The sequence below is a fragment of the Anas platyrhynchos genome, chromosome 2 (genome assembly GCF_047663525.1).
Source record: "Anas platyrhynchos isolate ZD024472 breed Pekin duck chromosome 2, IASCAAS_PekinDuck_T2T, whole genome shotgun sequence".
NCBI classification, from domain to species: domain Eukaryota; kingdom Metazoa; phylum Chordata; class Aves; order Anseriformes; family Anatidae; genus Anas; species Anas platyrhynchos.
In genome coordinates this window covers 77,178,773-77,205,103 of record NC_092588.1, presented here as the reverse complement: position 1 = coordinate 77,205,103, position 26,331 = coordinate 77,178,773, and the positions used below count along the sequence as shown (strand labels likewise).

At 37.9% G+C, this 26,331-nt stretch overlaps 1 protein-coding gene across 5 annotated transcripts in view; it reads left to right on the top strand.

Annotated features, from left to right (window-relative positions):
- DNAH5 (dynein axonemal heavy chain 5) overlaps window positions 1–26,331 on the top strand; it is a 152,252-nt gene that overhangs the window by 113,332 nt on the left and 12,589 nt on the right. For 4 of the 5 annotated variants that reach the window (XM_072034973.1, XM_072034975.1, XM_072034972.1 and 1 more), the window contains 16 exons: window positions 5,879–6,058; window positions 6,999–7,136; window positions 7,783–7,918; window positions 9,391–9,707; window positions 10,999–11,154; window positions 11,639–11,821; window positions 13,808–14,051; window positions 15,115–15,229; window positions 15,655–15,845; window positions 17,287–17,408; window positions 18,364–18,513; window positions 20,755–21,000; window positions 22,641–22,860; window positions 23,508–23,713; window positions 24,516–24,719; window positions 25,293–25,508. In XM_072034973.1, coding sequence (XP_071891074.1) covers window positions 5,879–6,058; window positions 6,999–7,136; window positions 7,783–7,918; window positions 9,391–9,707; window positions 10,999–11,154; window positions 11,639–11,821; window positions 13,808–14,051; window positions 15,115–15,229; window positions 15,655–15,845; window positions 17,287–17,408; window positions 18,364–18,513; window positions 20,755–21,000; window positions 22,641–22,860; window positions 23,508–23,713; window positions 24,516–24,719; window positions 25,293–25,508 — 3,024 coding nt within the window. Of the gene's footprint in view, window positions 1–5,878; window positions 6,059–6,998; window positions 7,137–7,782; window positions 7,919–9,390; window positions 9,708–10,998; window positions 11,155–11,638; window positions 11,822–13,807; window positions 14,052–15,114; window positions 15,230–15,654; window positions 15,846–17,286; window positions 17,409–18,363; window positions 18,514–20,754; window positions 21,001–22,640; window positions 22,861–23,507; window positions 23,714–24,515; window positions 24,720–25,292; window positions 25,509–26,331 lie in introns of those variants that run through there. The other variant, XM_072034976.1, reaches the window with a different exon arrangement.

The following is a 26,331-nucleotide window of genomic DNA, read 5'->3' as shown; positions in this document are numbered from 1 at the left end:
GTTCATCCACCTCTTGGGGGGGATCCACCTCCATGTCTTCTTCCGTATCTTGGGGGGGATCCACCTCCATGGCTTCTACCACGTCTTGGGGGGGATCCACCTCCATGTCTTCTACCATTTCTTGGGGGGGATCCACCTCCATGTCTTCTTCTGTATCTTGGGGGGGATCCACCTCCATGGCTTCTTCCATTTCTTGGGGGGGATCCACCTCCATGTCTTCTACCATGTCTTGGGGGGGATCCACCTCCATGGCTTCTTCCATGTCTTGGGGGGGATCCACCTCCATGTCTTCTTCCACGTCTTGGGGGGGATCCACCTCCATGTCTTCTACAATGTCTTGGGGGGGATCCACCTCCATGGCTTCTTCCATATCTTGGGGGGGATCCACCTCCATGGCTTCGTCCACGTCTTGGGGGGGATCCACCTCCATGTCTTCTACCATTTCTTGGGGGGGATCCACCTCCATGTCTTCTTCCACGTCTTGGGGGGGATCCACCTCCATGTCTTCTTCGGTATCTTGGGGGGGATCCACCTCCATGTCTTCTTCGGTATCTTGGGGGGGATCCACCTCCATGTCTTCTTCCATTTCTTGGGGGGGATCCACCTCCATGTCTTCCTCCATATCTTGGGGGGGATCCACCTCCATGTCTTCTTCCATGTCTTGGGGGGGATCCACCTCCATGTCTTCTACCACGTCTTGGGGGGGATCCACCTCCATGGCTTCTTCCACGTCTTGGGGGGGATCCACCTCCATGTCTTCTTCCATGTCTTGGGGGGGATCCACCTCCATGTCTTCTTCGGTATCCTGGGGGGGATCCACCTCCATGTCTTCTACCACGTCTTGGGGGGGATCCACCTCCATGGGCTCCTCCCCATTGGCTAGCAGATGGACATGGCTACGTCCGTGGTTCTTGGCAGGACGACTGTAGGGCCATGGTCCCACACCGTTCTTTCTCCAGGCAACACGCTGGGGCCCTGTGTTGGTTGCTGCTACCTTCAGAGCCGCACTCTGCGTTCCGCTGGGCACGTGGATGCTGGCCATCACCGTCTTGCCATAGTAGCCATTCATCGTCCCGGTCTGCTTTGTGGGATGCTGGGGCCTCACACTGCTCCCTGACGGCTTCACAGCCGCACTCTGCGTTCCGCTCTTGACGTGAACGCTGGCTATCGCTCTTGTGAGCAAGCTGATCTTCCTCCTCTCACTCCACTTGGTCTTCTGATGATGCAGACTCCTCCTTGGGTCTGAGAACACCACCAGACTCTTCAATGCCTCACTCAACGATGGGCAGCCACCCGTCCTCTTGCTCTGGCTCCTCTTGCTTCCGCTCCGCCTTGGCGTTCGAAAGCCTCGCAGCCTCGCAAGTGGTGGGCCACCTGTGGGGCTTCTGTATTTATAGGGCCCAGCAGGAAAGGCGCGGTGGCTACTGTGACAGAAGCAGGCCACTGTGATGGCCATTGTGACGGGGGCCCACACCTGTAGCCAAACATGGCCGTGTTGCCATGGGAAGGAGCTTCAGCCTGAGGGCCTACCCCCTCCGGGCCTGAGGACCTCGGGGGCCCTCCAACAAACATGTCATTGTTAGGATACTGATGGAGGAATTGTAACCCTTTGAAAACATGCGTGTTACCATGTTGTGTCTCAGGGACCCCAACACGGGATGAGGAGTGATCTTGAGCCCAAGTCAGAGGAGGAGAGGTGCAGAGCAGTGTCTGCGCTCAAGGGGCAGCCTGTCTCTGTGGCAAGGAACATGGCACAGGGGAGCCATTCCCAGGAAAAGGTTTCTTGGCCTCCCTGACCTTTCTCCTCCTTCCACATGAGGGCATTTGGCAAGACTTAGAACCCCCCTCGCAATACTGCCAGACATATGGCCGGACGTATGGCCCATCATTACGCTAGAATCAGAGGGGCTGTGTGCCAGTGAGGTCCTTCGGTTAGATCCACAAGGTGCTGAGTGTAAGGAGACGCACCTGAAGTGCTTCTACACGAACGCACGCAGTATGAGGAATAAAATGGATGAGCTAGAAGTACTGGCCCAGTCCCGCAACTACGACATCATCGGCATAAGCGAAACCTGGTGGGATGAGTCCTGTGACTGGGGTGTTGCGATAGATGGTTACAGGCTCTTCAGGAGGGACAGGCAGGGTAGGCGAGGTGGTGGGGTGGCGATGTATGTGAAGCAGGGGCTGGACTGTGTGGAACTTCAGGTCGGCGATGGCAAAGTTGAGAGCCTCTGGGTAAGGATCAAGGGACGAACGAATAAAGGGGGTGTCGTTGTGGGAGTCTATTACAGACCGCCTGGCCAGGACGATAGCGCCGATAAATTATTCTTTACAGAACTAAGAGAGGCCTCGAGCTTAACTCCCCTTGTCCTTATGGGGGACTTCAACTTGCCAGACGTTATCTGGGAGTGCCACACGGCTGACACGAGCAAGTCCAGGAGGTTCATGAAGCACCTAGATGATAACTTCTTGGTGCAGGTGCTAACGGAGCCAACTAGGAAAGGTGCCCTCCTAGACCTGTTGCTAGAAAACAGAGAGGGTCTGGTGGGAGATGTGGTGATTGGTGGCCGCCTCGGTCATAGTGACCATGAAGTGGTTGAGTTCAAAATTTACGGTGACAGAAGGAAAAGTGCCACCAAAACCTCATCCCTGGATATGGGGAAAGCGGACTTCAGGCTGCTCAGGGAACTAGTCAGCAAGGTCCCCTGGGAAACTGCTCTTGAAGGCCTCGATGTCCACCAGTGCTGGTCATTCTTTAAGCGATGCCTCCTAGAAGCACAAGATCAGGCAATTCCCAAATACCGCAAGTCAGGCAGGCGGGGCAGGAGGCCGGCGTGGCTGACCAGGAACATTCTAATGGAGATTAGGCGGAAACAGAGAGTGTTTCGCTACTGGAAGGAGGGCCAGGTGTCCTGGAAAGAATACAGGGATGCTGTTCGTGTTTGTAGGAAGAAAATTCGTGTGGCTAAAGCACACCTAGAGTTGAAGCTGGCTGTGTCTGTGAGAGAAAATAAAAAGGGTTTTTTTAGATATGTGAATGGAAAAAGGAGAACTAAAGAATACATAGGGCCGCTCCTTGATAGGGAAGGTCTCCTCACAGACAATGACATAGGCAAAGCAGAGACGCTTAACGCCTTCTTTGCCTCTGTCTTCAATGCCGATGATGGGCTTCGGGACCCAGGGTGCCCTGAGCTGGAGGACCGGGACGGTGGGGATGACAAACTCCCAACCGACCCTGAACGTGTGCGGGATCTGCTACTCCACCTGGATCCCTACAAGTCCATGGGTCCGGATGGGATTCATCCCCGGGTGCTGAAAGAGCTGGCGGACGTCATCGCGGAACCTCTCTCAATCATTTTTCAACGATCCTGGGAATCTGGAGAGGTCCCGGTAGACTGGAAGCTGGCAAATGTTGTGCCAATTTTCAAGAAGGGTCAGAAAGAAGACCCTAGCAATTACAAGCCTGTCAGTCTCACGTCAGTGCCTGGTAAAATCATGGAGAAGATGGTTCTCGAACGTATTGAGGCGCACCTGGGGGACAAAGCAGTCATTGGTCCCAGCCAGCATGGGTTTGTGAAGGGTAGGTCCTGCCTAACTAACCTGATTTCCTTTTATGATAAGATCACCCGTATGGTGGACCAAGGGAAACCAGCTGATGTGATTTTTTTGGACTTCAGCAAGGCTTTTGACACGGTTTCCCATAGGATCCTACTGGACAAAATGTCCACCATACAGCTAAATAAAAACATCATACGATGGGTGAGCAATTGGCTAACGGGCAGGGCCCAAAGGGTTATGGTGAATGGGGCTGCGTCAGGCTGGCAGGCGGTCACCAGTGGGGTCCCTCAAGGCTCCATTTTAGGGCCGGTACTTTTCAATATTTTTATAAACGATCTGGATGTAGGAATAGAAGGTATTTTGAGCAAGTTTGCTGATGACACCAAACTTGGAGGAGTTGTGGACTCTGTTGAGGGTGGAAAGGCCTTGCAGAGGGATCTGGATAGGTTGGAGAGATGGGCGATCACCAACCACATGAAGTTCAATAAGAGCAAGTGCCGGGTCCTGCACCTGGGACGGGGAAACCTCAGCTGCACGTACAGACTGGGCGATGAGACGCTGGAGAGCAGCCTAGAAGAGAGGGATCTGGGGGTCGTGGTAGACAGCAAGTTGAATATGAGCCAGCAGTGTGCCCTGGCAGCCAGGAGGGCCAACCGTGTCCTGGGGTGCATCAAGCACGGCATCGCTAGTAGGTCAAGGGAGGTGATTGTCCCGCTCTACTCTGCGCTGGTGCGGCCTCACCTCGAGTACTGTGTGCAGTTCTGGGCACCACAGTATAAAAAGGACATGAAACTGTTGGAGAGTGTCCAGAGGAGGGCTACGAAGATGGTGAAAGGCCTGGAGGGGAAGACGTACGAGGAACGGCTGAGGGCACTGGGCCTGTTCAGCCTGGAGAAGAGGAGGCTGAGGGGAGACCTCATCGCAGTCTACAACTTCCTCGTAAGGGGGTGTCGAGAGGCAGGAGACCTTTTCTCCATTAACACCAGCGACAGGACCCGCGGGAACGGGGTTAAGCTGAGGCAGGGGAAATTTAGGTTTGACATCAGGAGGAAGTTCTTCACAGAGAGGGTGTTTGCACACTGGAACAGGCTCCCCAGGGAAGTGGTCACTGCACCGAGCCTGTCTGAATTTAAGAAGAGATTGGACTGTACACTTAGTCACATGGTCTGAACTTTTGGGTAGACCTGTGCGGTGTCAAGAGTTGGACTTGATGATCCTTAAGGGTCCCTTCCAACTCAGGATATTCTATGATTCTATGATTTTTTTGAAATTTGGGATTTTCGGCTGCATAATATGTCCACAGAAATGTAAAGAGCTACGACAAATAAATCCATTATCTCACAATTTAAGCTAGTAATATTATGATTACTTTATTTAGAGAATAGTTTATATGTTGTCCTGTACCACTGGACTTAATAATCTGATTTCTTTATTTAGACGAATAATGTTCTCATAAACCAAAGAATATAAACAAATCTTAAAGCTTATTCTTTGGTTAAAGCTTCCCTCTTAGGTAGCAATAATTTTCTGCGTTTATAATCACTCTGAGTTTACTTCATGTGTCTCTGGTCCAGTGGGAAATAACAAATAATAAGCTCGATCAGCTTTGTATGGCTGGTAGTACCATGAATTTACTGAAGGACTTCTACATTTTATTGCTTGTACATAAATAAACCTATTTATGCTTCTGGAAACAGCTATTTTTCAAGTTCATCAATGAAATACCTTGTAAATAAACTTCTGAAGGTAACGAAACTTACAGAATATTTGAAATACAGAGTATTTGGCCATCAAAAAAAATTTAAGGGAGAAATTTCAGAGCTGTTGGGATGAAAATGGAAGAGGCATTGTTTTAAGAAAAAAGAGGCTCAAACCAAATTGTTAAAATTGAAATATATTGCATTAATGATTAAAGGTAGCTGGTTACCCTTTGAAAATACTGTCTTATAGAATGTGTGTCCATTAACCAGATCTTTTTCTCTCTCTTTTTAAAGAATATTGTTATTTATTCAGTATTAAGGAAAATGGAATTTCAAACTGAATCTCAGTGATATACTTGACTTCCAGTTGCGTAATGTTAGTGGATAAGATAGGATAGAGAAGATCATAAATGAAGGCAAACTCTTTTCCATTTTGTATGAAGATAGAATAGAGTAGAATGACTTTGGCAAGCTCCCAAATATAACAGATAACTTCATACTATCTGTTTTTAAATAACATTTGTGATCCCAGTAGTGTTCTGTGTGTGCTAAAGTTTATATATGTATACTTTATGTGCATACATAGTACAAACTTTTTTTTTTTTTTTTTTTTTTTCTAGCAATTTCCAAAGGATACAATTAATGAAGAAGTGGTGGAGCTTTTGAGCCCTTATTTTGAAATGGTGGACTACAACATTGAGACAGCTAAGAGAGTATGTGGGAATGTTGCTGGGCTTTGCTCGTGGACCAAAGCCATGGCTGTATTTTTTTCCATCAACAAAGAAGTATTACCCTTAAAGGTAAGTCTATTAGTCAATGGGAGGCACACAAACACCTTTCACTTCTTCTCCTCCCTGCCCATGAGCAGTTGAGGATTTCATCTGCTGGAAACATCAGCTGCCTTATTGTAACTGGTGCCTGCCTTGGTAGGAATTTACTATGCTGAAAATAGTAACTACAATGAAATATGCTTCAAATGTACTACCACTTGTAGGCTGTCAAGATCATTAAAAAGATTATGCAGTTTTATGCCTCTGGGCCCCTTTTGAATGGGGTTGAAGCAGACATCTAGTTTAATTCACAGTTGCAATTGCTTTATCTTAAGAAAGAAAATACTTGAGATCTGATTCATTTAATATTCAGTATATCTGTTCATAAGACTCTACAGAGTCTCTGCTCATCAGTGTTATTAGTGTTATCAGAAAAGCAGGCCTAAGTAGTTGTTGAAGGGCAGGACTGAAAGTCAGGAAAGACATGGTCAAGCATGATTTTAAGAAAGAATAGCTCGATATTTGTTACAGGAATGATCTAGAGCGAAGGAAGATTTGTGATTACAGGTAGTATCTTTCATTAAACAAAGCAAAATAGGTGGTGGAAAAAAAAATAAAATAACAAACTAAAACAGACTTTTCATGGCACCAGTCTTTCTAAAGGCCATTTCAGAATAATTTTGTGCCAGCTGAAAAGAGCTGATGTGCCCAGAAGTTTTTCTAGTTTTTGTTTGTTTGTTTGTTTTGTTGTTGTTTTTTGTTTTTCAAATTTATATAAGACTAACTAATTAACTACCTACAAGAAAAAGTTTGTTGTATAATTGAAATAAAAGTTTTTAATGAATGATGAAATCTCTGCTGAACATTTTGCTTTTGTGATACAGTGCAATGAAACTCAATTTGCCATACATTATAGCAAATGTTTTGAGATGTATTTGGAAATATATTTTTTTATTTGTATGCTTCACAGGCTAATTTAGCAATCCAGGAGAATCGCCTAACCACTGCTATGCTGGATCTGCATAGAGCTCAGGAAGAACTGGGTGCCAAGCAAGAAGAGTTAGATATTGTGCAGGCAGAGTATGAAAAAGCCATGAGAGAAAAACAGGTGAATGTATCTTTGCTGAAAAGAGACTGTTAGAGAAGGTTGCCACCCATCCTTTGAGCAAAACTTAATGCATCCTCTCATAATTCTTTGTTATTCCTTGGAAAAAGAGCACTGATGGACTGAGAAAAAGAGATGATATGTTTTGTATATATATGTTTTTTCTGGATCCCACCTTTCTCCTTCTCCTTCTCCTCCTTCCCACCACCTCAAAAATATTTTAATTGGGTTATTTCTTTAGGGCCTAGTACTGTAACATCAAATTTTGTTAATATATATTATCAGTGCATAATGTATTTGAAATTCTGGGCAGAATTTCCCAGAATTAATAAGTACCAGGCATCTCATGCTTCTGTTAACATATGTACCAATATGAAAATTAAGAGTAGGAATATTAAAAGGTTGAATCATATTTATGGCAGATGTTGATAGTTTGTCATGATATCCTTCTACCCTCCCATTTTCCCTCCTCCTTCACACAGCACATTACTAAATATATATTACTGAAATTATATGTTACTGAATATATAGGCTACTGAAAATATATTTTTGAACTCTTGTTCTACTGGTTTAATTAGGCATAGAGATTTTTCTGTCCTATCAGATACATGGCTGTAAACCATATATTTTGGTGGATGGTTTTATCTAGACTTTGCTTGAAGATGCTGAACGTTGCCGGCATAAAATGCAAACAGCTTCAAGTCTTATAAGTGGTCTAGCAGGTGAAAAAGAGAGATGGACTAAACAGAGTAAAGAATTTGCTGTTCAGACCAAGAGACTAGTGGGTAAGCATTTGTCGACACGTTTGAGCTTAGAAGTAAATTAGCTGCTTGAATTGTAATGGATAATGAAATTAAAAACATTTGGAATTTCAAATATTTCCTTTGCAGCACAGATTTACCGTTGCTAAAATTGAGATAATTCTCTTCCAGAAGCACAGCTAGGTGAAATTTGCAATGAGACTGAGGTTTATATTTAAAAACCCCTACAATACTCTTTGTATGCTGTGGTGAAGATGCACCTTAACACAAGGTGCATCGAATGGTTGGGACACTGACATTTTAACTTGGTAGACTATAGTCAAAAGTGACGTGTTGACGTGTAAGAAAGAGCCAGTAAAATGTTTATAACGGAATATATGTGGAAGAGAGAAAGATGTTCGGTCATATTGACTTCTAAGTATAGAAGTTAAGAATTTTAAATGCATTTATCAGTGTTCATGAAACTTTTGTTTCTTAAAAATAATTTTTAATTGTGTAAATAAACACTTGGAAATAAAATTATTTTATTGTAAGGATGTATTGAATAGTTATACCAAGTAAATGTAATTTATCTTGTCCTTTTCTGTGGCCTGAAGTTGTTTCTCTGACCTTTGCCTTGAAGTTCTTCAAAAAGCAGTGGTTGTGTATTATTTGCTGGCACAGTGTCTGTGTGTGTGTTGTGTGTGTTTATTATTAACTTACTAAAAGTACAGGATACCTTCCCCACACACTCATCATGTTTTTAAATAGATAACTTGGAAAAATATAAAAAAATATTAGTACTCAGTATAATACCACAATATCTTCTCCAGATTGCAGTCCTGTACTCTTATTTCTGAAGCACAAAAAAATCTACTAGTGTCATGAGACTTAGTCTGGGAGGAGGAAATTCTGAGGCTGACCAGAAGTTTAAAACTTGTGTCACACAATGTTTCCATAGTGATGTGTGTTACTACATTTTCTTGTTAGTAGTAATAATTGCAGTTGATCTTAATTGGCACTCCAAATTAAACATTGGCATTACCTAATTAAACATTAGCATTAGCATTAGCACGGCATTTTGCCCTTCCTTTTTCGGTTTCCCAGAGGCACCACCAGCTTGGCTGCGGGGCTTGGCTGTGCCCTGCAGTAGGGCTGTTGGAATCAGCTGGAATTATCTGTTTCTGGCATAGAGTAGCCCCTGGCCTCTTTTAAGAGACCACCCCTGCTACCAACACCCTTAAACGTAAACCTAACTCAGTGTATTACTTTAACTTTTTCTCGTCTTGATTCCTGGAGTTGCTCTGCAAGGGTATGGTAAACACGACATCTAGTGAAATGTAGCATTGCTTTACTATGCAATGAATTTGGAGAAAAAAGCTCATTTATCATCTTTATCAGCCAAAGTGCATTCTTCCAGTTACCATCAAAAACATAAAAAATCAAGAAGGAAGTGTCTCCATCATGAATAAAATCTGTGAAGTTGTAATTTTTGTTTTCTTTCTTTTTCTTTTAAGGTGATGTACTGTTGGCTACAGCTTTTCTGTCCTACTCTGGTCCGTTCAACGAAGAGTTTCGCAGTCTGCTATTAAATGACTGGCAAAAGGAAATGAAAGCCCGGAAAATCCCCTTTAGTACCAACCTGAACCTCATTGAAATGTTGACTGATGCTCCTACTATCAGTGAATGGAACCTGCAAGGATTACCAAATGATGACTTATCCATACAGAATGGAATAATTGCCACTAAAGCATCTCGTTATCCTTTATTAATTGATCCACAGGCACAGGGTAAAATTTGGCTTAAGAATAAGGAAGTCAGAAATGAACTCCAGGTAACAGGAATTCTGGTGCTTTCATAGTCCCTAGAAACTCTTAGCTAACAAAACAAACAAACAAAAATATCTATGATTCAGATAAAAATAAGCAAGCAGTTTTTATAAAAATAAAATGTATATGTATTTAGGTAGATTGGAGATTTGACTAGATATGAAAAATGTACATTTGAAGCTTATTAATACCAGTAGCCCACTTTTTTAAAGGAATTTGTTTGAAAGAAACATAAACTACTGGAAACCAACCTCAATGTGTAATGTCTGATACAGGCTGAAGCACATTTGCAAAATACTATAAACGTCAGAGAAAACAAATGAGTAGTACAAGTCCATATACATGTTTAAGAAAGGATGCACGACATGATATTATTATTTTCTCATAATCAGAAATTATTAATAATTTGTGTTGTCTTAGTATGGATGTCAGTTGCTAAATATTCTGCAAATATGTAGTGAATACAGAGTTGCCCCAACATATTGTTTGAAGCAAGATACACAAAATCAATTCAATCAGGAAAGTACAAGGAAGAAAGTCTTTGTTTGCTGCAATAATAATTCCACCAACAAAACCTGTTTTTTTAAGGTATCCCTAAAAAGGGTAGAGGAGTTTGAAGGATGATAATAAATTGGCTCTTAGACTATTAATAGGAAATATTTGTCCTTCATATTAATTCCTCTGTCAGCGTGGAACCCGTGTAATGGTTGCCTAGCTAGTCATATTAAAAAAATAAAAATAAAAATAAATGGTGATTAGACTTTAATTTTAGAGTTATAAACAACGTAAGTTGAATGTGCTTTGTGTATGTGTTGAAAAGTTAGTCACAATTGCGACTAACTAATAACTTTTTAAAGCAAAGACTATTTAATGTCTCATTCAATATATTCAATATATAAACCACTAATTTTGAGGAAAAAGCCCTAATCTTGGGATCTGCCTTGCTGTGGTTTGGCTTAGGTAAGTTATTCAGGATAAAACTGATGTTGATAAAAGGTTCCTGTGAATTTATTGTCTAGTTGCACTCATAAGTTATCAAAATTTTATGTGCTTAGTGTTGTCTTACTCCTACTCTTGTAGTCAAAAACTAGCAGTTTGCATTCAGTGACATCTGAGAATATAATACCCTGATGCTTATCTCTTGTAGTCACAATCATTGCCATAATTTAGCTATAGGACCATTTTTCTTGTCAGTAGTTTATCTGAATAAAATGAAATAATCTTTGAATATAAGACAAGCATTAAGTTTGGTTACTGGGTGAAACATAACATATAGGTCCATGTTTGTATTTTTAGATCACTTCTTTGAATCACAAGTATTTCAGAAATCACTTAGAAGACAGTCTTTCTCTGGGAAGACCTCTTTTGATAGAAGATGTTGGAGAAGAGCTTGACCCAGCACTAGATAATATTTTGGAAAGAAATTTCATTAAAACAGGTTCCACCAATAAGGTAAAAACAAAACAAATGAACAAACAAATGGAAACTGCCTCCTACTTGCCCTCAACAGAATAACTTTTATGAAATATATGCCTCCAAAAGATTAAAATGTTTTAAATTTGATCAATGCTAATACAAAATTAAAAAGGGGTTAAATTTAAACTCACATATAGTTAATATATTTAACCTATAGTCTTTGTTATCCCTTTGTTTATGACAATTTTAAGTGAAGAAGGTACCAAGATCTCTGTTAGCCTGGTGTAATGTTTTTCGTTTAGGGGATGGAATGATGAAAAGTAACTGGAATTCAAAGAATCTGTGAACACATCAGTTAAACTGTTCCATGGATATTTTTCAACAAGTTCTTTGCATCAGACATGTAATTTTTAGCTGGATGTTTATGCTTTTGAACAGAAAGATGTAAACTTTGTTTCTATATGTAGCACCTCCAAGAATGTGCACTGTCACCTGATGTCTATTTCTTACTTGTCTTAAGGTGAAGGTTGGTGATAAAGAAGTAGATGTGATGAATGGCTTCAGACTTTACATTACCACAAAACTGCCAAATCCAGGTTACTCTCCTGAAATTAATGCTCGAACCTCCATCATTGACTTTACTGTAACCATGAAAGGTCTTGAAAATCAGCTCTTAGGAAGAGTCATTCTCACAGAGAAACAGGTAAAAAAATAATTATATTTTTCTCTTGACTGTGTGTCTTATATTTACCTGTAGAAGATTTCACTTTCATTTCAATTTATTACTCTTACTTCCCATATTGCAGAGTAATTTTTTGTCTCTCTATTGTGACTGTTGTTAAGATGGTTTAAAAGCTGGGACAGAAGAAAAATCACTCAGTCAACCAGAATTTTCTGTCTGTCTTTACTCTTGCGACCATACCATACTCTATTTTTCCTGCCTCACTGAGGTATAATGTCATGAAATAGAAACTGATATTCTTCATCGTGTTAGGAAGATGTTAAGAAGAACTTCTTTACTGAAAGGGTTGTTAGGCACTGGAACAGGCTGCCCAGGGAGGTGGTGGAGTCACCATCCCTGGAAGTCTTCAAAAGACGTTTAGATGTAGAGCTTAGGGATATGGTTTAGTGGGGACTGTTAGTGTTAGGTTAGAGGTTGGACTCGATGATCTTGAGGTCTCTTCCAACCTAGAAATTCTGTGTGATTCTGTGTCTGTGTGATTCTGGCTAGACACTGTGGAACTCGTGGCAATGTAACCTAGTGCAAAGGACTTAGTTACTTCCTTGCTGCAAGGAGATATGGTCTGACTAACTAATCTGACACTGCAGATTCATTAATTAAGCAAGTCAAAGTTCAGGATGACAATGCCAGTAAGCGTGCCACCAGCAGTTCTGGATCTTTAGAACTATTTGGCAACAGTTCCAGTTTACCTTCACTGGAGAGGAATGTGATTGTGGCATCTATTGAGCTATTTTATTTTTTTCTTCCCCTTCCATGTAATATTTTCCAATGTAATGGCTGAAGTAATCTTGTTAATGTAAAGTAGTTGCGTTTCTCTGATCAGTCCATGGAACTCATGAGAAAAACCATGCTCATTCTATGAAGACTTACGTTCTGTCAGACTGCTTCATTGTGCAATCAGCTTAACTTCAACCAGTGACAGCTTTGTAAACGGTGCAGGAGTACTTGTGTAGACATAGCTAATGTATCTATCATCCATTTCACTTGTTATTGATAACCAGAAAAAGATTCATATTATCCTCATCTTCTGAAAGACTGTTATCCCTTCCTTTCACTTTTTTTTCATCCTTTTTGCTCACTGTATTGAAACATATATATTGTTTCAATGGAGTATTTATCTTTTTGAGGAATTTGTAATGTTTTTAAAAATTCTTTGAATTTTATGAGAAATAGAAGAATAAATGGAAAGACATTGTATCTCTGAACAATTTATTTTTTTTCTGAGTATTTTAAGCAGCAATTCTTTTCATTTTTATGTAAATCTGTTAATCAGCATTTATCTATCTTTTATACATGACTTCTGGGAAACAAAGTAATTATATAAACCACATAGCTTGTATTACTAAAAATAATCAACTAAATAACTATTGATAAAGAAATAAATTTGAGTTCTACATGCTTTCTTCTCTTAAACAATGAAAGATTTTAGTGATAGCCTAAAGTTATCCCTGTCCAATGGAGGAATATTTTAGCTTCTTGAAAGCTTCTTGAAAGCTTGGAAGCTTTGATGCTTGATTAGCTGACTAAAGATGCTCGTTGTTAAACAGAATATATTTTCAATATGGTGATTGGAAAACAGGGCATAAATGAAGAAAACATTAGTTAAGTTAAATCTAAACCTGTCCTTGGAATGGTATTTGCCCCTGTCTTTGTCTGAAACAGAGAAGAAAAGCAATTAATTTTTTGGACTTCTAGTTCTATTAGGACATGATATCAGCATTCTCTATAGTATTTGCTGAAACAATTTGTTAACACGTACTTACATAGAAGGTTTGGAAACCTGACAATAGACCTACTGTCAGAAATACCACTGGAGTTCTTTCTGCAAATCAGTGCAGTTACCTTGACCTACACTGTTTCAGTAGGATAAGTACTTTTAAAACTAAATACCTTGTTATATTTTGCTTTTGATTGCTTTTTTCCAAATATTACCATGTATCCCAACAGGAATTAGAGAAAGAAAGAACAGATCTTATGGAAGATGTGACTTTAAACAAAAGGAGGATGAAAGAGCTGGAAGATAACCTTTTGTTCCGACTTACAAGCACTAAGGGTTCTTTGGCAGATGATGAGAGTTTAATAATTGTACTGAGTAAGACTAAAAAGACTGCTGAGGAGGTAACACAGAAACTGCAAACTTCTGCTGAAACAGAGGTACAGATCAACTCAGCCCGTGAAGAGTACAGACCCGGTGAGTATGAGATAGTGATGAAAGGCACATGACTGGAGAATACAGTTAAAAGAACAATATCTAGAATAAGAGAAATGATAGGATGAAATCAGGAGGGCTGTAGTGGTTGGGAATCATATGCATTTTCCTGTAAGTAAAAAGTATCTAGGAAACGGTGTGTTAAGCTGTGATGGACAAAATAATCAATGTTGTATTTCATGTGAAATTTATAAAATGGAATGATCTATTTTCTCCCTAGACTTCCTACTGCTCCATGCAGGAGGGTAAGTGTCTATCTAGTCTACTGGAGAAATAAGCTTGAGAAGGTTTGGTTGCTACTTCTCAGCTGTTAAAACATTGACAGTTTTTATGTACTCTCAGTGAGTCTTTAGGGTATTTAGGTAACTGTATGATTGGGTTCAAAATGGCTCTATTTTAGGAAGCAATATAATGGTAAATGCTTCGAATCTGTTTTGGTGAATGTTTTACTTATTCTGTCACAGATCCTTAAGTTATAGTCTACATGTTTCATCAGTCTTTTGGCTTTTAACTGACAAGTGAAGCCATGTGAAAAAAGTGAAAGAAGGTCCTCTCTGGAATTGTGTTATACACGCATTTTAGGAAATTGTACAGTTAATGTAGCAGAAAGAACTGCAGATTTTATAAAATATTTGTATTTAAAATTGAATGGCTGCTGAAAGTAAGTTAATTCAATATAATCCATTTGGTTTTTATATGACTCTTGTAAAAGTTGGTAAGAGAAATTTGTTTGGATACTCAGACAGTACTTCAAACTGTCATAGTTTTTATATGGTCTACTGATGAACTGAATATTTCAATATACCATCTAGTTGCTTTCCAAATATACTCAGAATTGCAAAAAGATTTATTTTATTTTATTTTCTTGCTAATGCATAATGAAGATTAAATTAACATTTTAATTATTTTTGGCCAGTAAAGAATGGAGCAACTCAAAGACCTTTGATTAGTATATGTTCTCAAACTCAATGTGTTTGCTGTAAAGATTTAAAGCTTTCTACTTTGCATTTCTGCTTTGAACACAGTCTTGTTTTATATCCTTCAGTTGCAACAAGAGGTAGCATCTTGTACTTCCTCATTACTGAGATGAGCATGGTCAATGTGATGTATCAGACTTCACTTCGGCAGTTTTTGGGGCTTTTTGACCACTCCCTAGCCAGGTAATTTGGCTAAGCAGAAGTGTCATCTATACATATCCAGTCCTGGGGCTGGTTGTAGTACAGTAAAGATTTGTTGTAATCTAGTATCAGAAAGAAAAGTTTTGCCAGTTACAATCTTGACAGGAATTGTCAGTTTAAAAACCCATAGGCCTTTGTCTGTTAGTAACCAAGGCAATGAACCTTCAATTGTACTTACAATCCTTAAAATTGGGTACTAGGTAATTAAAAAGCATTATACCGTGTTGATTTTCAGCTATGTGGAATAGGAAAGGATTTTTTGTTGTTGCTCTTTCAGTCTGAAAGTTGTTGCTAGCTTGCTCTCTGATATTTCAGAATTATGAGCTCTGGCTTTTTGTCTTTTACATAGCATTGTCTTTAATAAGACCTGCAAATTGACATTGAACTACCTACCTTTCTTCCAACAGGTCTACCAAGAGCCCCATAACTAGCAAGAGGATTACTAATATTATTGAACATATGACATATGAAGTGTTCAAATATACAGCCCGAGGACTTTATGAGGAGCACAAATTTCTTTTCACATTATTACTTGCTTTGAAGATTGATATACAAAGAAGCAGAGTGAAGCATGAAGAATTTCTGACCCTTATAAAAGGTTTGAACTACAGAATGGTTTTAAATAGAGCACATACGTTATTGCAGAAAATTTGTGAGCTGTGGTTGTGTCTCTTAGCCAAGCTATTGCTTGCTTTTGAACATGAGAATCACAGAATCACAGAATTTCTAGGTTGGAAGAGACCTCAAGATCATCGAGTCCAACCTCTGACCTAACGCTAACAGTCCCCACTAAACCATATCCCTAAGCTCTACATCTAAACGTCTTTTAAAGACTTCCAGGGATGGTGACTCCACCACTTCCCCGGGCAGCCTGTTCCAATGTCCAACAACCCTTTCGGTAAAGTCAGTCAAGTGAAAGAATGCATGCTTATCATTCTGTTCTGGTGACACACAACATCATATAGTAGTTCTAATTTATAGAAGCACATTGAATTTTAATAAGTTTAGCTTTGAGAATTGTGGCAATTTAAAAGGAAAATTGCTAAGTATCCTTTCAGTTGATATTTATGTCTACTGTTCAAATACCACCACGTATGCGGTTTGACTGTAAAAACTTTACACTTTTACAGCTTTTAGTTTATTGGTAATTGAAGGCAGACAAGAGTGGAAAGAAGAAGAAAACGATGCTAACAGTTTAGAAGAATATCAGACTTTTAGCTGAACATGACAAGCTTATGGCATTAATCTTCTCTGCATGTGAACACTGTATCTGCACTGAATAGCTTGGAGTTGCTTTGTATCGGTTTTCCAAGATCTTCCAAAATATGCTTAATTTTCTAGGCAACAATTACTTATGGGTTATAATTAATTTTTCCAAGTTGAATCTTTAGAAAATCATTTTGAAAATGTGCATTTGTCAACAAGCACTTATTTTCAGGCATATTGCACAAAGAAACAGTTACATAAATCCTCAAAGAAGAACAAAGATTAAGGTGAAGGTACATGAACAAATTTAATGTAAACAAACCAAACTGCAAACTGTACTTCACCAAAGATGTTTTAACTTACAGGTGGTTAAAAATCTTGATTCTTGTAACCTGTGTTTTATTTTTATTTTGTTTTCTTTTAGTTTAAGTAGCATTCCAAGGAAGGCAAATGCACATACTGAATAAATTATTACATTATCTACAACAATAAAAATTTGAAGAAAAAATGGAAATTCAGCTTCATAACTTCTTTCTTCATAAACTCAAGCTTATTCTTTTACATTAAATATAGGCTTAGCGTGTGGTGGGAAGATGATATGAATTTTAAAATGTTATGCTTTAAAGTGGGATGAAAAATAAGATTTGAAAATAAATTTTACATGTTACCTACTCAGAAATTTCTTTATGACTATCCTATACGATAATGTGTTTCTCCAGACTGGGAAGACTTTCTCGTCGTGTTGTATCTAGCTTAATTTTTTTTTTTTTTTTTTGGGCTGGGGGGGATGTCTCTGAGAATTCGGATTATAACTAATTCCCATTTTCTTTCAGGTGGTGCTTCTCTGGACCTTAAAGCTTGTCCTCCCAAGCCAGCTAAATGGATCCTGGATATGACTTGGCTGAACTTGGTGGAGCTCAGTAAACTTAGCCAATTTTCAGATATTCTTGACCAAGTAAGCAACAGCTTTTTAAAAGGAATCTCTTTTCTTTGAAGGTGATTATTTGATAATGACAAGGATCAAGATCAAGACATGGAATGAGAAACTGGTTTATTTTATGAATGGAAATGTTAGCCCCAAAATAGTCAGTTTTGGCCCTGACTGCTTAGCAATCTGTATAAAAAGAATTAAAAAAAAACAACAAACAACAACAAAAAAACACACAACAACAACAACAAAAAACAACAACCACCACCAACGAAAACAACACAGTAAAATGAGAAGAAAGTAGAAACTTTCACACACTACAATTATACTGCTTTTAGTCTGGGATACAACTTGACATTATCCAATTCACGTAATGGAATTTGACTACTTCCTTAAGGTTGTTAGACTTTCTTGCATCCCTGTTGTACTTTCTTACACATATTTTATCATGTTTGTTCCAATATTTCAATGGTTATATGCAGTAAGAATGAGGGAATGAGTGCTCAGTAAATTCAACACTCACATGAATAACCTTAATGAACACTTAAGTGTATGGTAAAATGGAGTAAGTAAATTGTATTTGTTATACGTGAAGAGTACCATCTGTACTGTGAGGAGCAGATATGTACATAGTGTTCCAAAAGCTAACAGCCTAACTATGTGTGTTCTGACCTTGCTATGCTATTACATTAGTAATGGAGAATAATTAGTAGTAGTCCATCTTTCCTGAATATGAGTACTTGAGGGCATTGTTGCATTGTACAATTTTGTGCTTAAAATCTGAAGGCTTATTGTCTCTTTTCTTAATACCCTTGCTAACCTGTGTAGTAACACTGATAAACAAATGCTTGTGAATGTATTAATAGTTTAATATTAATAGAAATATTGATTAATAGAAACATTAATAGTTTCTGAGTTTGTTGTAGTTGAAATGTGACTTGTCTGTTTATTGAGATTTACTCCTTTGATGGTATAACTGCAGATTTCCAAAGCAGAGAAAGAATGGAAAGTCTGGTTTGATAATGAGAATCCCGAAGAAGAACCAGTTCCTTGTGGCTATGATCAATCCCTGGACTGCTTCAGACATCTTCTTCTTATCAGATCTTGGTGCCCTGACAGGACCATAGCTCAGGTACATTTATGTCATCACATAGTTTATCCAGGTGTTGACAGAATAATAATCAAAGTATTGCAGTTTAGTACCTTTTAATTTCATGATAAAAGCATTTTTCTTATGGACCTTTTCAGTGAATTTTCTGAAGTTCTTCTCAGATAGCCAGTCTATCATATTTTACATGTGTTAGCAAAATGATTCCAATATACTGAATGAGTATTAGTCACAGATATTATTATGAAGATGGGATTTTGTCTGGAAGCTTATGTGTTTATCCAGTTCTGCCTTATTAGTTCAGATGGTATTTTTGACTGTTCTTGCAATCAAATTAATCCTCATGTTAGAGTGCAGTGAAGTCTTTTCATTACTTGGTTGGTTGAGGAAAAACAAAACATAAAAAGAATTTAATTGTGGAATCATTTCTTGAATGGAACAACTGTAAGACCAACCTTAGAAAAACCTATAATTATGTCTGTTCAAAATTTTTAATTTAAAACCATCTATTTAGAAAGAGAGAAGTATAAAATTAAATCTTAATAAAATGATAAGACTTATTTTTAAGAAAAGTGAAATTGTAGGAGCCTATTTTTAGTCTTTGTGTTTCTCCAGTGCAAAATAATACATTTATGCTATTTCAGTATGATATCTGGCAATTTACTGAAGTCAGAATAAATCACTAATAGTGTGGTTTTCATGTTATGGATGCAAAACTTTAGACATTGTGACTGGATTCAAAGAAGGTCTTGGCATTTATTGGCATAACTGCAGTCAGTAAAAGGTTAAATGGTACTGTGTAATGAATATCTCAGATGTGTGAAATGTATATGAAACTGATCAAGCAAAATCAGGTCCTCAGTTTTGTTAATGTTTTGTTAACCTTTCATCTTATGATGTTTTATGATAACTGATAGTTAATCAAATGCTAAATGCTGAATATCTTTTTCTGAGAAGTGTCCCAAAGATATCAATTGAGAGATTACTCTACAAGAGAAGCAATCTATTGGTTAAGAATACACAAAAAATTATCTCAGACTGTTGGAAAGATCCTTTTAAATTTCTTACTAATAAGGAACAATAATCTATTTTTTTTTCCAGTATATAAATAAGGCATATGTCTCATTCTGCTCAGCTAGGGTGGAGATTTGTTTGAATCTCTGGGTTGGAGGGCAAGACCATATGAGTCTTTCAGGGTTTTAGCAAGGTTAAACTTCTACTGATAATTTGCTGAGGCATTATTAGAGGCTTGGCAGAAGCACATGCATTCCAAATAAAAAAACAGAAGTATAGGGAGAGAGAGAGAGATTGATACATAACCACCCATGAGTCCTGCATTGACTTGTCCTCTTCAGGTTCTCAGTTGGTGGGTGCACACTCAGATGCTCTAGAGTCAGGGTTTTTAAAGCTTAGTCCCTGCTTCTGTGCAGGTTCAGGAGTCTTGGACCACCCTTTCCTGGGTATGCATGTTTCACATTGGTGAATGATAGAGAAATGAGTCTGGGATAGTTCTCCGGGTTCATGGTGGTCTTCTATCCTCTCCACCCCCCTTATTTCAGGTGCAGTCACTGCCTACACAAGGCCCGCTCCCTTGTGTTGGTTCTCTTTCAAGGTGCAACGTTAAGACACAATGAAAACTACATTGTGGTTGCTTCAGGGAGCTGTACTCCACAGTATAACAGAGATGGTCTTCACCTGCTCCTCTGGGTCTTTCATGTAGTGACAGTTGTTTTTTTTTTCATCATTATTAATATTGACTAATTATTTGTTTAAGCATAAAGGTGGTAAAGACCTAATGACTTTAAAACATATCTTATATCCTTTCCTTGTTTTTTTCCCCCTAAGATAATATTTTCAGATCATTAAAACTATTCTATTTAGCAGGATTATTGTTTTTATTATCCTGTAATATATGTAGGTGTTATATGTAATATATATAATATTTGTAACAATGCATGCAGCCATATGTAATAGAATAATTTATAAGCTTTGACCGGTCTTGTAAAGCTGTAAGCAATAACACCTTCAAAGGCTGTGTAGTATGTTAACATATAAACAGTTTGTTGTATGGTTTTATTTCAGCCATTAAATTTATATAACACAACATTTAATATTTTATAAATTTTACATAGGCAAAGGCTAATGTAAATTTTAGCAGCCTTTGCTCTTCAGCTTATATATTGGCTGTATTTATACTGGGCAGAAAATTATATTAAGTAATTACACGGTATGATAAGATTTACTTTTTTTTTTTTTTTAATACAGGCAAGAAAATACATTGTTGACACTATGGGGGAGAAATATGCAGAAGGAGTCATCTTGGACTTGGAGAAGACATGGGAAGAGTCAGATCCACGTACTCCTCTCATATGCTTTCTTTCCATGGGTTCTGATCCTACAGACTTAATTATTGCTTTGGGAAAAAGGCTGAAGGTGGAGACACGTTATGTTTCCATGGGTCAGGGACAAGAAGTCCATGCTCGTAAACTTCTACATCAGACAATGGCTCATGTAAGAGACACATTTTTGTTTTTTTGAACATTTATAAATAAAAACTCTGTCATGAAATAAAGATGTTTGTTGGGCAGCTAATGCTGATGGAAGAACCTGTCTTTATTTGCGTAAATACATGTCCTAAGCAATAGAACTGTCTTTTCACATTTATTAAATTGAATATAATAAACTTTTTGACGTTGTGCTGACATGGCTGTTTTTCAGAGGAAATAGAGTTTTTGCTGTAGGTTGTTGACTGATGAACATATCTGAATTGCTCAATTATTTGGATTGCATGAATTTTTAAAGTTCTTCAGCAAGCATCTCACAACATTTTTTTTTTAGTTTCTTGTACTTTTAGCAATACAAACCTCTTTTGTTGAATGAAGATGAATTTGAAGTATAATTGGAAGTGTAATATAGTATAAGTATAATATATCCAAGTGTAATTGATAATTACATAACATTGGGAAAAACAAGGCTGTATAGCAAAATAGCTTGTATTGCTGTAACGTACATTTTGAACAGGGATGGACAATTTGATAGGACAGGCTTTTTTACAACTGAAAAATGGTAGAATTAAAGAATAAAATTACCTATATCAGTAACAAATGCTAACATGTTCCCATTCAGTGAACTTTGCCCATTAGATGATAGTACAGCTGACATGAACAGATTAAGCTTCTTGTGCTTCTGAGATACATGCTTCTTCCCAGTCTGTATAATCAGTTTTCCTATGACTTTTGCCTCCAATTCACATTTGACAACTTCACATTAAAATCTAATTAGCAGATCAGATGAGAAGAAACATGTTCCAAAGTTAAAGAGCTCCTTTTGTTTAGTTAAAAGAAACGTAGTTACTTTCCCTCACTGTCTAACATACCCTATTAATGAACAGGTATGTGAGACTGGTACAGGTATGTATGAGGTACAGTAATTCATATGGTAATGTTTTGATATCAACGATAATCAATTTTGAATGTTTTGATGTTTGATACCAGTTTATTAAGATGATGCGTATTTGTTTTTCCCAAACCTATGACCCTTATGAGGAACCGGGTTTAGCAAGCTGCTAAAGAGCAGTTTGTTTTGTCTGTGGAGCTTCTGAGTTACTTTATACTTCTGAGTTTCTTTACTCATGATCAATGAAATCATGGGTTAATCTAGAAAGTCAAGATTTCTGTTATTTCTCAGTGTTATAGTCACACCCAGATATGTTTTAAATGTAGGGACTACTTGACAAGACCAGATTGGACAAATAAGAACCTCTCATTTAAATGATAAAATCACACAAGATAACAACTCCAGAATGAGCTTCCCACAGCTTAGCTCACATGAACCTTCTCTTGGAGAAAAAGTACTTTGTTAATTGTATATCTACCATTGCTTTGGATACTGGTCTCCATTTGTACATGAAGTGTACATGAAAACAAATGGTTAAGGCCTTGGTTTTGATTTGGTGGGTCTGTGGTGCAAAACTGTGGAGGATTTATTCCTTTAACAATTCTTATAAGCACTTAACACTATTTATATTATCTTTTGCTATAGTTTAGGTACATTGGCTGCGTTCTTTACCTACATCGTAAACAAAGATTGATTTTAGTGCTTTCAGTATGCAAACACTATCAATAACATTATATTCTTCTGTTTTGAACTAGGGGGGTTGGGCACTTCTGCAAAACTGCCACCTTGGACTTGACTTTTTGGATGAGTTGATGGACACTGTAACTGAGACAGAGACTGTCCATGAAGGCTTTCGACTGTGGATGACAACTGAAATTCACAAACAGTTCCCCATCACGCTTCTTCAAATGTGTATTAAGTTTACCAATGAGCCACCACAAGGGCTCAGAGCTGGACTAAAGAGAACATACAGTGGTAAGTGCTAGAGTGATGATAATTCAAAATTATATTTTGTTTGTTTTTTTTTGGAGTCTGTTGTTATTGTGTAGTTGCTCAGTAGCCACTGGTAATGGGTGGAAGCAACTATGAGGAACTGATTATGATAATGCAAGAACGCATCTTGATTCTTTGCTTGAGCTAAAAGTTATGAAAGTTAGAAGGAAGAAATCTGCTGAAGTTCTGATTCCAGAGCTAATTAGACAGCGGAACATGGAAATGCTTTTTATTTTCTCAAATATTGTCTTCTACTATCTCATTTCTAAATATTTAAATTGTTAATCTCCTCGTGCATTTGGCAGAAAAGCAACATATTAATCTTTGTTGGCTATTAAATGTCCTTTACACTGCACTCAACAAAGGTCTGTAGTCAAAGAGTATTTAGAAAAAAGCAACCCAATGCAAAGTGAACTATTAGCAAGTTTGTTCATTTTCTGAAGTTTCTTAATCTAGGATACTGCTATGAACTGTCTCCAGCACAGAACATTTTGTAGGACAGTAATTGCCTCTAGGCAGAGGTAGGTAGTCAAATAAATATCTCTAGGACTGATGTTTTAGTACTGATTTGAAGTACTTTTGAAAATACTGCTGCTGTGTTTCTTATAAAGCCCACTTATAATCAATAGGTGTCAGCCAGGATTTACTAGATGTCACTGACATGGTACAATGGAAACCAATGTTGTATGCCGTAGCTTTTCTACACTCCACTATTCAAGAAAGACGCAAGTTTGGATCTCTGGGTTGGAATATACCCTATGAGTTTAACCAAGCTGATTTCAACGCCACTGTGCAATTCATTCAAAACCACTTAGATGGTGTGGATGCCAAGAAGGTAATTAACATTTCTGGGGAAGGTGGATTAAGGTTATAAAACTTTCCAATAGCAGAATATATATGCATAGTTCCTAATAATTGAAGCACAAATGTGATTTTAAATTATTATTTATTTTCCACAAACCATCAGTATTCCAAGTATACATGTCTGTAGACCAGCATGTTTAAATTAGACTTTTAATCTTGTGCATGCAGAATTTCTGTATTAACCCATACGTTAAAACAAACCAAAGCCAATGTTCCAGGCCTTCTCACCCTAAAACTTTGGAAGTATAAACCCTAGAAGTATAGACCTTCATTTCAAAGCTAATTATGTCTAATAGTTAAAAATGGGCCACTTTTTTTTTTTTTTTTTTTTAATATTTTGTTTAAATCAGTATGCTCCAAGCTGTCTTGGCTGCATAAAGACATGGACAGTTGCCTTTACTGACTACGTAGGATTTCTTACGTACAGTCCTCACTTTCATTTGGACAGTTGTACAGAGAGAGATATGTGGCAGATCACTTCGCAGTTAGCATTTTAAGTGAAGTTGAAAGTGTGATTGGAATGTAGCTGTATCACTCTTGCTCAGATGCCAGATTTAGCCTCTTTAATTAGTTGCCAATGAATTATATTTTGAGAAATCCTTGAAGTTGTTCTGGGAATACAGTGTTATATTAACACAAGAGTGGTAAGAAAATAACTTGCTTTCAAAAGGGACAGGGTTACAGGACTTTGTATATCAGATGTTCTTACTAAGGAAGATATACATAAGTGAGAAGAGGATTAGCTGAAGTCACTTTTTTCTGTTTGGTTTCAGGGGATCTCCTGGAGTACTGTTTGTTACATGATAGGTGAGATTCAGTATGGTGGCCGTGTGACAGATGACTATGATAAAAGGCTGATGAACACCTTTGTAAAGGTTTGGTTCAGTGAAAATACATTCAGCCAAGAATTCTGCTTCTACAAAGGATACAGCATACCCAAATGTACTATGGTGGATCAATATCTTCAGTACATACAGGTTGGTAAATGAAAGCTTCTCAACAGGGGAAAAAACATAATTCACTTAAGTTTCTCACAAGTTTCTTTGTTCCTGAATTTCGTCTTTTCTTCTGAGTATGTGTTTTGTCTCTTCTTCACAGACTCTTTATTGCTTTTTAATAATGTGTATTTTTTAGTTACAGTACTAGTTATCATTATTATCACGTCAGTACCCTTTTCTTTTTCACATGATTTACTTGAGGGATGTAGCTGAAGGGATAAGTTAAGGGATAATTTAAGTTATTAAAGAGTTATTAAAGAATGGAGTCCAGCTATTGGGTACAACCTCACAAAAACAAAGAGCATAGACATATGAGAGAACAAGTTGACTATTGGAATAATGTATGAAGGTAAAAACTAAATTTATTGTTAACTTTGGTGTGACTTGGGCCATGACATGACAAATAACTCGCAGAAAGTTATTTGCAGTAAGACTGTGTGAAGAGATCCAGCTACTTACTTAACCATGTAAGATTGTTTGTTTGTTATTTTTAAAAATAATTAGCATATAAATCTATCTCAAATTGTGCTCTTTTTATGTTTCACTATGTAGAGCCTTCCTGCTTATGACACACCAGAGGTATTTGGTTTGCACCCCAATGCTGATATCACTTACCAAAGTAAGCTTTCCAAAGATGTATTGGATATCATCCTCTGTATTCAGCCTAAAGACCGCTCTGGTGGAGGAGGTGAAACCAGGGAGGCAGTTGTAGCCAGACTGGCTGATGATATGCTGGAAAAGCTTCCTGATGATTATGTACCATTTGAAGTGAGTTATTAAAATTCTGTCAAAGACATTTGCTCTTTTTTGCTTTGTATGGATAAAAAAAAAGTATATATTTTTTTAAATTGTATCTGAATTAATTTATGCAAAAAATACTTCAAAAACGTAAAGTGGCCTGACCAAACTCTTAACATCTATAATGAAGTCACTAGGTATATGCTGAAGGGCTGATATAAGAGCTTTTTCAAAATATTAAACTACTTAATGGTTAAGTTGTCATTTGCACTATGGAGGTTAGGGGAGGTCATCAGTTTTTCAGACAAGCTTGTTGACATTGTAGTAGAAAACTGAGGTGGTGCTACAAATGTAGTTATGCTTCTGAATGTATTACCACTTTAATATGCGTATTACCATGGGATTCGGCTTACAACCTGAACATACTTTTAGGTTGTTTTAATTTCCAATGGTAGGCAATGATTTTCTCCAGTGAAACGAATGCCAAAAAGCTTGAAAAGCTTTTTAAGCTTTCATTGTTTCAAACCTAGTGTTGCTATCTCATATTAACTCATATTAACACATAGTAGCCCATGTAATGTTATTTGTAATGGCCTCACAGTCGTTTCTTTTCTGAAATACTAACTTCTTTTTATGTGGAAGATGGGATGTTTCTAGAAATGAGAGATTTCTTAAAAAGTTAGAAAACATTACTGATGACAAGATAACACGGACACACGAATTGACTGTACTCTGTCCCCATCCTCAAGACTACAATTTAGCTGAGTATTTGAAAAAGTGTTGTTTCTGCATCTAAGTTGTACTTTAGTACCCCAGAATTTTAGGATACTGACATATTTCTTACCAGATAAAG